Below are 15,325 nucleotides of genomic sequence, written 5' to 3'. Positions count from 1 at the left end.
CTGCTCGGATCGCGGTCATTTTCGAACCCGCCCTTCATTTGTATGTGAACTACACACATGTACATTTTCATCCTGACTGCATCTTTTGCGATTTTGATGCCATCGCATTCGCAAAATCTGCCCACATACACCTGTACATTTTCATCATGACTGCATCTTGCACGGTTTTGACGCTATCGCCTTCGCAAAATCTCTCCACAGACAGACATATAACACGTGGGAAAATAGTCAAAATGGCTTCTGTGGTAGTTCCCGCTACAATAAGTGTCTCCAAGACCACATTTTGCCTTGATGACACACACACACGCGCACACACACACACACACACACACACACACACACACACACGCACACACAGACTCACAAGGTGAAAACAATTGCAGCCCCGCAGCTGGTAAATATGACTTTGGAAATGAGTAATGGGTTTACCGGCTATTTTGTAAATAATAAGCCCAACTGTTTGTCAGCAGCATAAAAGCCTGACATTTCACACGCAACTGTTAGATCCATCTATATAAAGACTGATGTCCCCGCTCTTCTGTCAGAAGTCAAATTATACAGTAGGTGAACTCCACTGTGTCATCTTTGAGGATGAAAAGTATCTGAGTTCCATCACACAGCAGAAAAGGTAGGCCAACTCTCAGAAGTATTCATCAGTGTACCTGCCTGGCCAAAGAGACCCACAGCATATGCTCTACCATCTGCTCTGTCCCACCATCCCCTCTGTTCTGACAAAGGTTTTATGCCTTCACACACTTGAAGCCTCACTTGCATGGCTGTTTCTCATTCAGTGAGCCACTTGACCAAACAACACTTTGACTGCAAAAATAGACATCTTAAACAAGTCATCTCGTATTGAGCCTCGCTAATCTGAATTTTCTTCAAGGAAGTACAACAAATCTGCTTATAATGCGAGATCATTTCACATTTTCCCAATGAATTTATTTCCAAGCAGCCTATTTCAAGAATTTCCTTCACCCATAGTAGTTTTTTTAAACAGGTAAACCTGCATTGAATAGGCTACAAGTGAAGTCCTCTCAACCCACAAGGGGGGGGAATCCTACTTGTTTTAAGTCAATTGAGATTTTAAAGTGATGTTGAACTTTGGGAGCACCTTGGGTTGTGTAGCTTTCCTGGCCATGATACCTTAATCTTTGATTCTCTGCGATCTGGTGCTCCAGGAGAGGCGATTAGGGAATTGTGTTTTTTTCTCTCTCCATTCACTGGCAGTATGAAGAACAGGGCTGAAAATAATACTTCTAGCGCACAAGTGAACATGAACAAAGAAGATTCTGACTATATATACACTGTATAAGCAACTCACTTAAATACAATTCAACATGCATGCATGTGTATATATATATATATATATATGCCGATGGTTGCATGATTTGTGTGTGTGTGAAGCGCTTATCTGTTGTGTAGTAGGCCTAATGACGTGATGCAGTGTTGATATATATATATATATATATATATATATATATATATATATATATATATATATATATATATATATATATATATATATATAATGTCAGAAACTGCTTATTTGTGTGTTTGTTTACGTGCTATTATAAGTGTGATTTTCAGACCTGTTGACCGAATGGAGAGAGAGAAGCCCGGTACCCTCCAATACCCTCTCACGGAGCACCGGAGCAGCAAATAAGAGAACCTGATTGTAAGGTTAGGCTATGACCATTTACCAAACCCTCAGCTCAACGCTCAACCCTCAGTTGGATTTTTCAGTTATTTATGTGTAAATATTAAGAGGACTTGTTGAGATGTATATGTTCTATAGGAGTTTATAAAACAGCTCTCAAATCAAGCAATCTGATTGGCTCACAGCTGTGGTATATTTAGCGTATACCACGCTAATATACGTGAGTTATGAGAAAACTGAGAAAACAAATGGTAGCCTGCTAGCCTCCTAGCCTCACAAGCGGGAGCTCCACACCACAATACCCAGAGTGCCTTGCGGCAGTGTTTACTGCCGTCTCCTGCTAGTGATGTCATCAGTATAGGACGAATCAGTGTGACGTCACAACAACAAATCCCCCAGAAATGCGGAAGCCCACAGCAGTTAACTAGTCCCGGGCTAGAGTGAGCACTCAAGGCCGGCTCCATAGGGTCCCATTGCCGTTTTCCCCCGGAAACGCGGTTTGTTTACCAAAATGCTGCTCGGCTGATCTCTCGTATATGACAGCTAGGTAGTCGCTAGCTAGCTAACGTTCGCTATCCGTCTACCGAAATGGAAACATTAGCGTTAACTAACGTTAGCACAAGCATAGAGACACTGCATGAAATAGGCCACGCCCATCACGGGGGAAAAGCTCCGTTCATTTCCACACACCAGCGTCATTTTCCTTGAATTAAACATAGCTAAAAGCTGTTGTGTGGTGGGCTGCGCAGACAACAAATGCAAAAAAAAGAGGAAAACAAGGAAGCCATTGAGAATTGGCGAGAAGGAAAATGTGGATGTTGCTGTCAATGAAGTAAGTTGGAGTGTTCATCTTCCGTATATACAATCTTTCTGTGCAACACCCGACCATGCACGCGACATAGGAGAACGCCAGGATTGGACGGGAGTTTTTGTTTCCCCCCATTTTGGGCGTGGTTCCTGAATGATGACGCGCTCTGCAGTGTCTCTATTAGCCAAAGTTAGCTAGCTAACTCTCGTATATTCAAAATGAAGCTACGTGAGACAAACTGATCAAATCTATTTATTTAGCGTAGTGTGTCAACTCTGCAGCTCTAGGAAGTAACCAACCATAACAACAACCCACCCTCAGCAGCCTATAGCTATCTTCCACAAGGCTTCCTGTTACTCACAACATAGAATTAAACAACATGTTGTTAGCTGTTTGTTTGTCACCAAGCCTGTGTTGCTATCTGACGCTGTTCAGCAACTGTGTGCAGGGAGCCGGAGTATGATTTCTGAATAACAGCCATTTAAATTGGAGTTCTTCATTCCTTTCATATCGCCATACTTGGTCAGTTTTATAAAAGCAATAGCTCACTTCAGGCCACGATATGCTCGTTATACCACACGTAAGAGTGTTTTCGCCCTCCGCCGAAGCGCGACCCTTAGGTGTGGTATAATGAGCATACCACGATCTATTGCTTAAATCTAACCCTACACACTGTCCTGAATTGGCTCATTCTTTTCACCTCCTTAAAATTAAAACCTTAGTGAGATGTTATATCACATATCCAACATTGATCCTGATTAGTGAATGACTGATTGTGCAAGGAAACCACATAGCTTGAAGCAAGTAGTAGGCAAAGCATTCACTCCCCCCCCCGCTTCACTCCACGCCACACTAAAAAGTGCTCTCTGACTAATGGTTAACAGTGGTCAACTTCTTCAAGAAAACTATTTTTTAAGTGCTGAATTTCTATCATATCTTCTAGAACTACATGGGACTGAATTCTAATGGATGTATGAAAATCAACATGATGGAACTAGACATAATTATGTCGATTCAGTATGCCCATCATACTTTTAATAACGTCTCTTGAGTATTTTGTGTACAGAATAGCCAAGTTTTGGATCAATCAAAACTGAATGACGTTATTCCTATCACATTTTGGGTCATGTCAGAAGTCATAATGAAAGACATGCCTGTGTTTTAAATAACTCGGGGATGCTGAGGCAGAGGAGTGTGTGTCCTTGTGCGAATGAGGACAGGTTCAAGAGGGAATGAATTCTCACTGAGATAAAACAGTCTACAATAACAGAAGCGCGGTACAATGTTATGATAGAGTGATGGTATTCTACATCCTCAGGAGAGTCAGTGTGAAGGGAAAAAGGACAGGTATAAAGATGTGGAAACAGTTTCATACTCCCAGCAAATATGTCATATTTCTGAATATGTCGACGTACTCCACTGCAACACGCCATGTATAACAGAGTGTGCATGATAACACAGCCAAATGTTGACTGGTAACTCATACTGACATACTGAAAAAACACCTGTCCCTGCTCCCTCACCTGTCTCGTCTTGCATTTCCCTTGACATGTTTTAGAACTTATGGAAAGAATATATGTATAAAAAAAAATAGTGGAGGAATTGGTTTTCTGGACGATACACTTTGGTTTCAGGCTAAAACAGGGCTATACTGTGACATTTCCCTGTCTCTGAAGCTGCAGCTGATATTACCCAAGCATCGTGTCAGATCACGCTATTATCCTCTGGTGTTACTTTGGGTTCCAAAGATCAAATTCAAGGTATTCTAGTACTGCGGAAGAGACCACCCAAATTAAGTAGAGCTGACTGTACGGTAGAAAATGTATTGAGCCAATGCTCTAAATGTGATAAATTATAGAATTATCTTTGCCAGAAAGATGAATATAATTATACACCCCAACAAATGCTTGACCTAAAGGGTAATAATGCGTATGGAATATTCATGTGCCAATATCATTACAGCTGAGATTAATGTATGGATTTCCCTAACACCATGTGCAGCACACTTCAGAATGACAAGCACGGCATAATCAGCATACATAGCACTATGTCTGGCTTTGATATTTATTGAGGAGCATGTAATAAAAGGCCCTGTGGTGTAACGAGAAGAGCGCTGTGGACATTTGATATACATGGGCAGCAGGCCTAGAAGGCTGACAACGACCAAGAGGGGAGCTAGCAAGCAACTCTCCTCTGCGTCAACGTGCTAACTGGAGCATGGCAAGAGGACTACACTACAGGTAGCAGCTGGTGGCTGTGTGGAGACTAGGAGGGCCCTGAGACCTGCACTGATCATTACCTTTCACTCCGCATTTACAGCTTAGTTTAGCGACACCAGCCATTAGCAGGCCTGATACTTTGTTACAGAGGACTCCGCAGACTGCTGTGTGCAGAGAGGGAGAGAGAGGAGTGAAGTGGACATAACTGGACTGCGCAGTACACTACACACCACCACCCCATGGCCCCTTGCTACAACACATCCCACTAATGCAGGGGTGCCCAAACTTTTTTAGGATGAGAGCTACTTACAAAAAATAAAACTACGGTAATCGCAAGCTACTTCTTTTCCCCTTGTCCCCCCAAGTACTTATTTAGCACATTTTAACATTATTATATTATTTATTTAACATTATTTAATAATGTTATCGTGTTAAACACTGTAGATACTGAGTTAGCTATACATGAGTGCAATTTAGTTTAAGCATTAAGAATACAAAATAATACATTTTGGATTTCTCTGACGAGCTACTTATTGATGGTCCAAGATCTACCAGATTGGGCACGCCTGCACTAAACCTTTGCCAGGAGCAGCGTAAAGGCAAACATCGGGGTTGGAGTTATGTGGGGGCCAATGGGCCCTGAGCTCCCATAAGGAGAGTCTGAGACCCCATGAACACATACACCTGTGGGGGTCTAATATAATGTACGTACCAACAACCATTACTTTAATCACAAATAATGACTTTTTCAATGTAATTAGTATGATTTATGTTAACGAGATAAGTAGGCTGAAACAAAAAACAAAACATTTCAGTTCTCCAAAAGAACGAAGCACTGTATTATCTTGTTGTGAATGACAGTATGGCTGCACTTCACCACCTTGGACAGCGCCATTTGTTGTGTGAGTGTCGGGTGCGAAAATGTGCTGCTGTTTCTGATGTGTGTGTGTGTGTGTGTCTCATGTGTGTGTATTTGTGTGTGTGTGTGAGAGAGAGGGAGAGAAAGACAAATTGTTGGATTAATGATCAGTTAAGTCTCTCTCATAACCACACCGCCGACCGCACGCTACAGGCTGTGTGTGTGTGTGTGTGTGTGTGCACATGAGTGTGTGTGCGCCCGCGCGTGTGTGTGTGTGTTTGTGCGAGGGCGTCAGCCTATGTGCGAGAGTGAAAGTGTTGGACCACACTCATATTCCCCGCCCCCCCCCCTCCCCCGTGTGCCCCTAACGTCAGTTTGCCTATTTTAGAGACCCCCACAAAGCTCAGATTATAACTCGAACCCTGGCAGACATCATCTCCAGTTGCACATAATGTCTAGTCAAACGTTGTCAACAAGAGAGGAATGGCAGACGTGTGGCTAAACATAGATCCAACGACAGCAATGAGGCATTTGAGGGGGCTTTGTTTCATGATGGCTCAGTTTTGACAGGCAGATGAGGCATAGGGAAATATACTACCTATGTCACTGAGTCACTGCTGGAAAACATGTTACCTTCTCACTCACACCAACGAAGAAACACGCCATTGATCCCGCACATTATTACAAGTCATTGATGATCCATGGACTGCTTCGGAAAAATACTTGATTTTGGCAACTATTTTATATCAACAATTTAAAAAAATATTCTGTATTAAACCATTATTCCGAACAACAATTCTATCTGGGTAATGAAAGCACAGAGAGCAAAATTGTTTGGGTGGAATTTTGTGATTTTTTTTTCTCTCTCTCTCTCTCTCTCTCTGGATGGAGGATGGATGGAAAAGCTCTGTCTCCAGGTTAGGATTTAATTGGACAGTTGCTGACAGGTACTAGAAGATCAAAAATCACATCTATAGAGAGCCCCAGGAACGAGTCCGGAAAACATCAATGCTAACACTTCCGGGTTCTTCAATGTTTTCGCCTATGGGATTTTTGAATGGCTTTTTGGCACGATGCTTCTAATAAGGTCTCTGGGCAACGCAAGCTTAATCAAATGCGAACCAGTGTTCAGTAGGATAATCTTCAACCACCCACTTTTATGAGTTTTTAAGCTTTTACGTTAAAAGGGCGGCTAGCTAGCAAACGGCTAAATGAGACTACACTGTTGAGTCGACGGGGATATTATACGTCAACGTCATCACTTCAAAGGACGAACACGGAAATTCTCTTTCCCTCACCTGGTTCAGCCCGGGGTAATCAGTGCACAGCAGCGCACAACACTCCAGGTTGAGTGGTGACGTGACGGGGAAGCCTATGCGACACTGTGTAGTTCTGGATTAGCTTAGCACGAGCTTTTTACTTCTAGGGCTCGCATTTACGCTTCAAAACTCATGAAAGTGGTCCTCATGTGTGAAGATTATCCGGCTGAACACTGGTTCGCGTTTGATTAAGCTTGTGTTGCCCAGAGACCTTATTTGAAGCATCGTGGCAAAAACCCATTCAAAAATCCCCCCATAGGCAGAAATAGTGAAAAACCAGGAAGGCCGGGACTTCCGCGTTCCGACTACAAAAATACGTCATCCCTGGGGCTCTCTATTCAATCTCTTGTTGACAACAGGAACACTCATTCTTTCACGTTTCAAATGATTCTTGACCCATTATACATCCATTGCTATGCCGTCTCAACTCAAGAGAATCGCCTCAATGCATTTCCTTGTTTTTCCACAGTAGATTGATCTCAGATGGGTTTGACAAACATTAATTCTTCATGGTTGTGCTCACAGCATCAATCCTGCGCTAACCTATGTGACAACAGCTGCTTATCTGCAGTATGAACAAAGCGTGTCGAGCTTATAGTATTTGACTGAGCCGGTCCTTATGTAACCCCGTGTCTGATCTTTATGGGACGATGTGTTTTCATTCTGAATGGAAGCAGAATTCACACTTGGCAACCGAAAATTGTCGTATTAAATCCATATCCCACGATGCAAGAAAGATTTATTGTTGCTTGAGAAAAACTTCAACTGACGATGATATTTGAGTAGTGCTTGATTAGCTAATATACATATGCCATTGCTGTAAATTAACAAAACAAACATTACTGTTAATCACTCCCCACTGTACCCCCCCGCCCCACAAATGCCTCCTGGCTTGAAAATGTCTAGACGGTATTAAAATTTCAGTAACCTGAGTTATGAGTAGGAGGAAGTGTAGAGACATAAAAGACATAAACCCAGCTGAAGGCCAAAAGCAGAGTGAATAAACAGAAAGCTTGGGTCAGGATCAGGATCAGGGTTTAGAAATATGATCAAGAAAGTGTTTTAGTGTAAATAAAATGTACTATATATAATAAAAAATAAAACAAATTACCCTAAAGACATGAGTTTCCCTCCTGCCTATCCAAACAAAAAAAAATTATGCAATTGATTTAGCATCAAAATTCACATCTGAGGATATCTCCCTTTTGGGAGCAGAAACATAATATTACGTACATATAGGATCCAGACTGGCAGAGATTGTAAAATAACAATTGGTCAAAAGGCTTGTCAAAGCTAATGACATAGAGGCTATGAAGAAATAATTGCTATTAGGTGTAAACACTACATTTCTTATCATCAAACATCAACAGACATAAATGTATAGTAGATAAATCAGTTGTAAAATCTGACAAAGAAACATAATCCCACAGAAGAAAAAGTTAATTGACTTATGTCTGTACTTCATACAATACTTCACATAATGTGTTATGATGGCACAGCAATGTATATCTCCCTAACAATTCAATCTCTGGACAAAGAAGGAAATTAAGATCAATAAATAAATAAAGTAATGTGCGTTACCCAGCTTGAGCTTTTTGATATGCTTTGATTGAACACTGTTGTGTTGTTCTGTGTTCCTTGCTGCGACCCTGAAACACTTGTTTGCGGGACGCGATGTTTCCTGTGGCTCTGAGAGGGAACACCCGTAGAGGAAGCCCATCACGAGGCCATTTTGGCTTTCATGCGCATGATTGATGACACACAGATAGGGGGAGCATTTGAGAAATTCCCTCCGCCACGGAAAAAATGGTGATTGTTTGGATTCTGCCTACTGATAGTGCCCCCTCTGCGTCACAGCAGGACACAATCACATTACATTACAGAATACAGCCTCAGTCACTGCCAGTGTGCTACCATCTAGAACTCCTAACAATGACTGTCACAGTCCAACAACAATAACTGTCACAGTCCCAATTAACTACAGTTTCATCAACAAATAGTTTTGACCCTTTTGGACATTGATATGCAAGAGAGCACTGCATGAGTCCGTCAAGAGGTGTGTTCCATCTCAGCGTTTCACTCCTAGATCCGTCCCCATGTGTGTGTGTGACTGACAGGAAGGTCATGATCATCTGACAGTGCATCATAGTCACCTGGCCGTTCTCTCTGCAGGCGCTCCTATTTAGCCTCTTTTTAATCCTTTCCATCCAATTACATGACAGCAGAGGACCTGTGCACATTACACGCTTGAACAGAGATCATTTGCGTGCAGGGCCAGCCACGGATCACATCAAATATCAGTGCTGTTATTTCTGTCCCATCTCCATCTCATGGCTGGGAATTAGCAGCCAGAGTTGGACGTCAAATGATAGGGTAGAACTGTGAAATCCTAGGAAGACCCATAGAGACTAGTAGCCTATGACTCACTTTCCAAATCTCCACCACATCTTATCTGAGACATTGGGTACGGTAATTCACCGAGTGGAGACTCAGTGAGACAGCAAGGGGCGACACTGTGTGCGCAGTTCTGCTCTTTTAGTGGGGCAGTGAAAGGTTTGGATTTAGGAGGCTGAAATGGTATAAACTCGCTGACAGCTGATTCAAATACATACAAGTGAGACTGTTGTGGAGAAGGAGAAGCTCTGGCCATTTTTAGACGTGCAAACACTCCCAAAGACTTAGAGCAATCCACAAGTTCAGGCTCCCGTGGTTGAGAAGGCCTGTACAATGTAGCTGCTGACAGCCTCAAGCTGGCAGTGGTCAGAACGCAGATGCCAGGCCCAGGTCCTGTGGAAATACTGTACCAACTGAGCCCTCTGGCTTTGGATCATAAGAACATTTGTGTCAATAACACTGACTCCAGTGCTGTCATTCCATCCGCCTAGCTCCTTTGCTCTGTCCAAACACACCAGCCATCTCAGGTCATCTCAGCCTTTACACTCTTTTATTCTATCACAAGCATAACTAATTATCTGCACAACAGCAGCACTATTCCCGACAAGTGATTCCACGCAGTTAGCACTCTATTAGATGTGTTATATATAGTTGCAATTAAATAGACCACACTGGCGTAAAACATGCAACGATAATTTGAAAGGCATCAATTAATTATTATTAATTAATATCATTAAAAAAATGATAATGAAAAAAGCACCCTATAAAATCTAATAAATTTAAATTGCTGTTCATGAGAAAAAAACAATATATTTGCATAGCTGCTAAAAAATATGGAATAAAATGTAGTCTAGTAGTGATAACAAATAAATACAGTTTAAGTCAGAAACAACCTGTGGTAGGCTAGATGTCACCTCACATATTGATAAGAGACTCCCAGTGTGTTTAGTCTAATTGGATGTCAGATATGGAAATTTATCTGAGGCAACTAACATCAAAAGTAGTGATAGCACAGCACACACATCCCTCTATCACCACAATTTGATTTTGATGGCTCTCTCCTTATCAGAATGGGACAGACTTCAAGTGATAACACAGCACAGAGTAGTGCTAGTCACTTAACATCTTTTTACATAAGGGCAGTGAAAGCATTTAGAGGTGGAGCAGTAACAGGAAAGTGAACAGCTGGCTACATGGGAACCATCATCAAGTAAATGAAGTGAACCAACACCTGCTCTGTGTTGACTCCCAGAAGGGCCATCTAATCTAGAAGTGCCAGAGTATTAACTGAAAGCTAATGTCATCACTTAAGATGCTACTTTTCACGCATATGAACACTTATTACGTGTTCATGACAACTCGGACTGGCGGAAGATTCAACACGGAACCTCCGCCGCTGACATACTTGCATTCACGCTGCACTTCCCGCTTGGGAAGGAAAACCAAACACAGGCTATAGGTTGCTATAGCAACCTGTGTTCAGTTAGCATTATCTACCTACTAGCTAACAATGCTAACCGAACATGCTGAATTTCACATAATTGCTCTAATCATAGATGACACAAACACATTAGCGTTAACATTACATAATTAAGACATAAAATGTTATGTTAAAATGTCAACAAACGTCTATAATTATTCTGTGATTACCATTAACGATACAAGTCGCCATTTTGATGTGGCTATGACGTCAACTTGGACAAAGCGGAGCTCTGAATCATATCCAAATTCCCGATCTGTAATTCCGACCTGGACAACCGTTCAATTCACTTTTTACAGGTCGGAACCCATTTTTCCCGGGTTTGTCGTGAACGCGGTATTAAGCCCCATCAGCTACAGTGGATCCTCATACAGCTGAACTTACCCACACATGCACATAGGCTACAGCATGTGTGTGGTAAATGTGTTGTATGGTAATCTGTCAACTGTCTAACGTTGTTTGCATGAATAAGAGAGGGGTTCATGTTTAGTCACAAGCATGAAGGACATGCCCATCATTGTGCAAATTTGCTGAGGTGTTGATAATGTATTATCTCTCCAACAGACATAAGGTTATGACTCATTCATCGAGGAGATCAAAAGACCTTTATACGGGGCCACATCATTCAGAGATGAGAGAGATTAAATTTTTCACTCATTTGGGAGATTAGATGCGATGGCAGGGACACAGATCTCCAGCATTTAATCAGCATTCAACCCATCAACGAGCAGGTGTGCCCGTTATCAAATATGCAGCTTTTTCTTGAGCCAGATTTCCTGCTTCAGTGGGTGGATCATGGGCCCAGAAGCATGACAATGACGACCTGAGCAGACAAACCACTCACCTGAGGTCATATGAAATAACAACCAAGCTGCTAAATACTGCTCTTGAAATGCATATAATCACATTAATCAAAGCTATAGAAAGTGCCTGAATAGAAAAAAATATTGCGAAATCACAAAATTCAAATTCAAGCTTGACGAATAATTCTGTAACTTGTATAATCCTATAACATTAATATCCTATAAAATCCTATAACTTTTCTATCCTCTAAATTCTGTAACATTTGACAAATCAATTACTAGTGCATAAAACATGATTTGTTTAGGCACTTGACAACTTGGAGCTGGTATAAAAACCTATGTTGCATCAGTCTAGAACTATAGGTGAAAGCCAGCATCGAACCTAAAAATAATTAAATATAATATTAACAAAGTATAATTTGCATGCATGATCTCTGTCCATTTTGCTGCCACAGGCTCCTGATTACATGGTCCTCTTTTAATTATATAGCACATAGGTATACGATAGTTTAGATAATTGCAGTGGCTTAGCCTATATAATGTGGAATATGTGAATTATGGTTACAGATGGACTGCTGATTAACCATTGCAAGCCAGCACTCCCATCACACATTATTACTTCATTTCCACACAAGTTAATCTGATGCGTTCACCATTCATTATCCTGGTAGGTCGTTAGCACACAGAGGAGACCTCGTCCTCTAGTCTACCGGACACAAGCAGACAAATTTATAGCGGTTGGATGATCAAGTCTTCTCTGCAGTCAGCCATGTCAACGTTTTTGTCATTGATTTGAGTGTATCGCGAGAGAGAGAGAGAGAGAGAGAGAGAGAGAGAGAGAGAGAGCTAGAAAACTTTTGTCAATTATAAGACTGATGGCAACTTTGTGGGTGACACTACAGGTGGCTGAATGAGGAATCGTTTAGCCTGATGGGTTTCGTGTGCAATCACACAGATGCAGCGCTATGACAGCATTTCAAATCGCCCTCTGATCGCCTACTGATGCTGTGCATCATTATTATTACACTATGGTGGGATATCACTATAACTTTTCTTGGGAAAAGAGCCAGAATGCGACTTGAAAAGTTACAGATGCCAGTCGACAAGGGAGGCCTTGGGCTCCCGCAACTTATTTTCTATCATTATGCCTTTCGTTTGAGACATCTTGCCCAGTGGTCACCAGCCCCAGAAAGGGCGCCCCCTTGGTTTGAACTGGAGCAAATGGGATTCCTCCCTCTTTCCCCCCTTGCTGGTCTATCAGCCAAGCTGTCACCTGAACTTCGGTACCATCGTATTATATCTCACAGACGGTCTGGAATTTTTTTTATTCAATTTCTAACATTAACCCAAAAACCTTTGAGACCCTATAGCGCAAGATTTCAGTATACCTAGGCCACAGCACTGGCAATATTTACAATTAAGGCAATTACTTGTGGAAACTCTTAGTTCAATTAATCCTCCCCCGCCTCACTCTGATCTGCTGAGCAACACAATCAAAACATTTGGCCTGGGTCATGAAGCATCACATTATTATTCCATGATTTTCTGTCAAGCCCACAAAGGGAACTAGTCATTAAAGCGCGTCTAGGAACATAAATCTTTAATTTAGTGAGAAGGAATGGGACAGAATATGTCAGAACTCTAAGAAAATGTCTAGGGATATTAGAATCAGATTAATTCAATTTAAAATAATCTGTTTTATTGGACTCCATCAAGGATACATAGCCTGGGGCTGAAAGACACAGCAGACGGTTGAGGTGTCAAGAGGTCAGAGGGTATTCTTTTACATGCATTATGGTCATGTTGTGTTCTCCAAGATTCCTGGCACAAAGTTCATAAGAAAATCTGTGACATTATGAAAGTTGATTTTTCTTTTTGTCCTAGACTTTATATTTTGGGTGACCCCTCCCTCGCTGCTTGCCCATTGTGGGGGTGAGGTGAGGTAGCAGACTGGATCCAGACTGGTATCATGGTGGGGAGGCAAATGATAATGAGGGGGTGGAAATCAACGGGGGGACCTTCCATGCAGGAATGGCTCATTGAATTGTGAAAGGTTATGGCATATGAACATCTGTCTTTTAGGATGCATAATAGACTTGAGGTTTATATTTCAAAATGGGGGACATACCTAGCTTATCAATAGATGAGAGTTCGACTGGACGATTGCTCTAGAGCTGCAACTGATTATTATTTTCATTGTTGATTGGTCAGGCAAACTTAAAGATAACTTTACTGTAATACTATGTATTGTCTAGGAGCACTGGAGAAGTCAGAAAATATATTATATTGTATATCGTTGCAGCTCTTGGATGGTTTATGGTTCAATGTCATGTTCAATGTTTTAACTTCTTTCTGTGGAATGACAAGGTAGATTCTTGTGATCATCATGGTACTGATTTTAACCACATCGTCCATCCCAAACACAGAGCCCTGTGGATAGTGTAGTGCAGAGTACCCTATCATAAGAGCAGACTCTGGACTGTTTGAGAGCTGTTTGAAATGTGCTAATGCAAATAGTTATTAATCGGTATGTGTACATGCATGTATATGCATATACCATGTTTCCATGTGTGTGTGTGAGTGTGTGTGTGTGTGTGTGTGTGTGTGTGTGTGTGTGTGTGTGTGTGTGTGTGTGTGTGTGTGCACGTGCATATGTACTGTAGCATATATATATATATATATATATATATATATATATATATATATATATAGTATATAGCCTATATATAGGCTACAGTATACAGTATATATATATATATATATATATATATATATGTGTATGCACATCTCTCTCTCTCTCTACATATATATAATAGCCTATATCATATTTTCTCTCTCTTTTCCCATTGCTTTTTTTTATTTCAATTAATTACTTTTTTTTCATTTTTTTCCTTTCTTTTCGGCACTTCTGTATGTCGCTGTTATTTAAGTATGTTTGTTTCACTTTTGTTCTGTGAAATTAAATAAACTATAAATCACTAGGCTATAACTTTTCCCTTCAGAACCAAACATTTAGTCCAGACTTATTCATTTCACAATCTAACCCGTTTTGGTTCCCTGCGCTATTTCTGGCGCTAGATTTGGCAGTGTGCAGAGACTAATTGACGGGGCGCACTCAGTCGAGCCTTACCTGGTATCTCCTGAAGAGGAACATGTGCGAAGCTGAAGCCTTTCACAATACAAGCGTCTCTAACCTCGGTGCAATTCCGTGCTTTCAAGTCTGCCCTTGCTGCAACAGAGAGCACAGAAAAAGTGCAAATGATGGTCTGTAGTCTGAGCATTGTTCACTTCTTTGAAAATCCTTATTAAAAGGTCCTCTGCAGTATCCGCTTGCTGGAAAAAAAAACTCCCCTGCAGCAGATCCGCAGGTACACTTGTCTGAGCGTTTAGTGGTAGCCACTTCTCACAACTATCAATGTTGTCTATCAACACATTTCCTAAAGCAAAATGGGTTCATGTCGCAACGGAGAAAGAATAAAAGTCCCTCGACGCCGCAGAAAAGAGGGCTGTGAGTAGGTATGGAGGTGCCACATGAATCCAGGCAATCCGTTTCCCGACGTGTCCACTCAACTTCACTCACCAGACGACATCGCCTAATAGACGAGCTGGGTGCCTGCCTGTGTGAAAGTAGAATGCTGTGTTGAGAGGGGAGCGCTCTGAGCTCAGATCAGATGCGCTGGTGGCGAAGCGGGACACAAAATACGGAGTGGAATCCAGACTCATCCTTACTGGGTGCTGTCTGCTGTGTGGGCTCGTCACCCATCACCAGTAATGTAGCGGTAA

At 41.6% G+C, this 15,325-nt stretch overlaps 1 protein-coding gene across 1 annotated transcript in view; it reads right to left on the bottom strand.

The window, feature by feature from the left end:
- gpc6b (glypican 6b) overlaps positions 1-14,823 on the bottom strand; it is a gene marked incomplete at both ends in the record, with an annotated part of 143,235 nt that extends 128,412 nt beyond the window's left edge. Inside the window, one exon of the mRNA XM_083639494.1 lies at positions 14,673-14,823. Coding sequence (XP_083495620.1) covers positions 14,673-14,823 — 151 coding nt within the window. The remainder of the gene's footprint in view (positions 1-14,672) is intronic.
- Between the last annotated feature and the right edge of the window lie 502 nt (positions 14,824-15,325).

This window comes from Poromitra crassiceps (assembly GCF_964638095.1).
Source record: "Poromitra crassiceps genome assembly, chromosome: 6".
Lineage (NCBI taxonomy): Eukaryota > Metazoa > Chordata > Actinopteri > Beryciformes > Melamphaidae > Poromitra > Poromitra crassiceps.
Note: the sequence above shows the minus strand (reverse complement) of the source record. Positions and strands in the feature narration are given on the sequence as shown.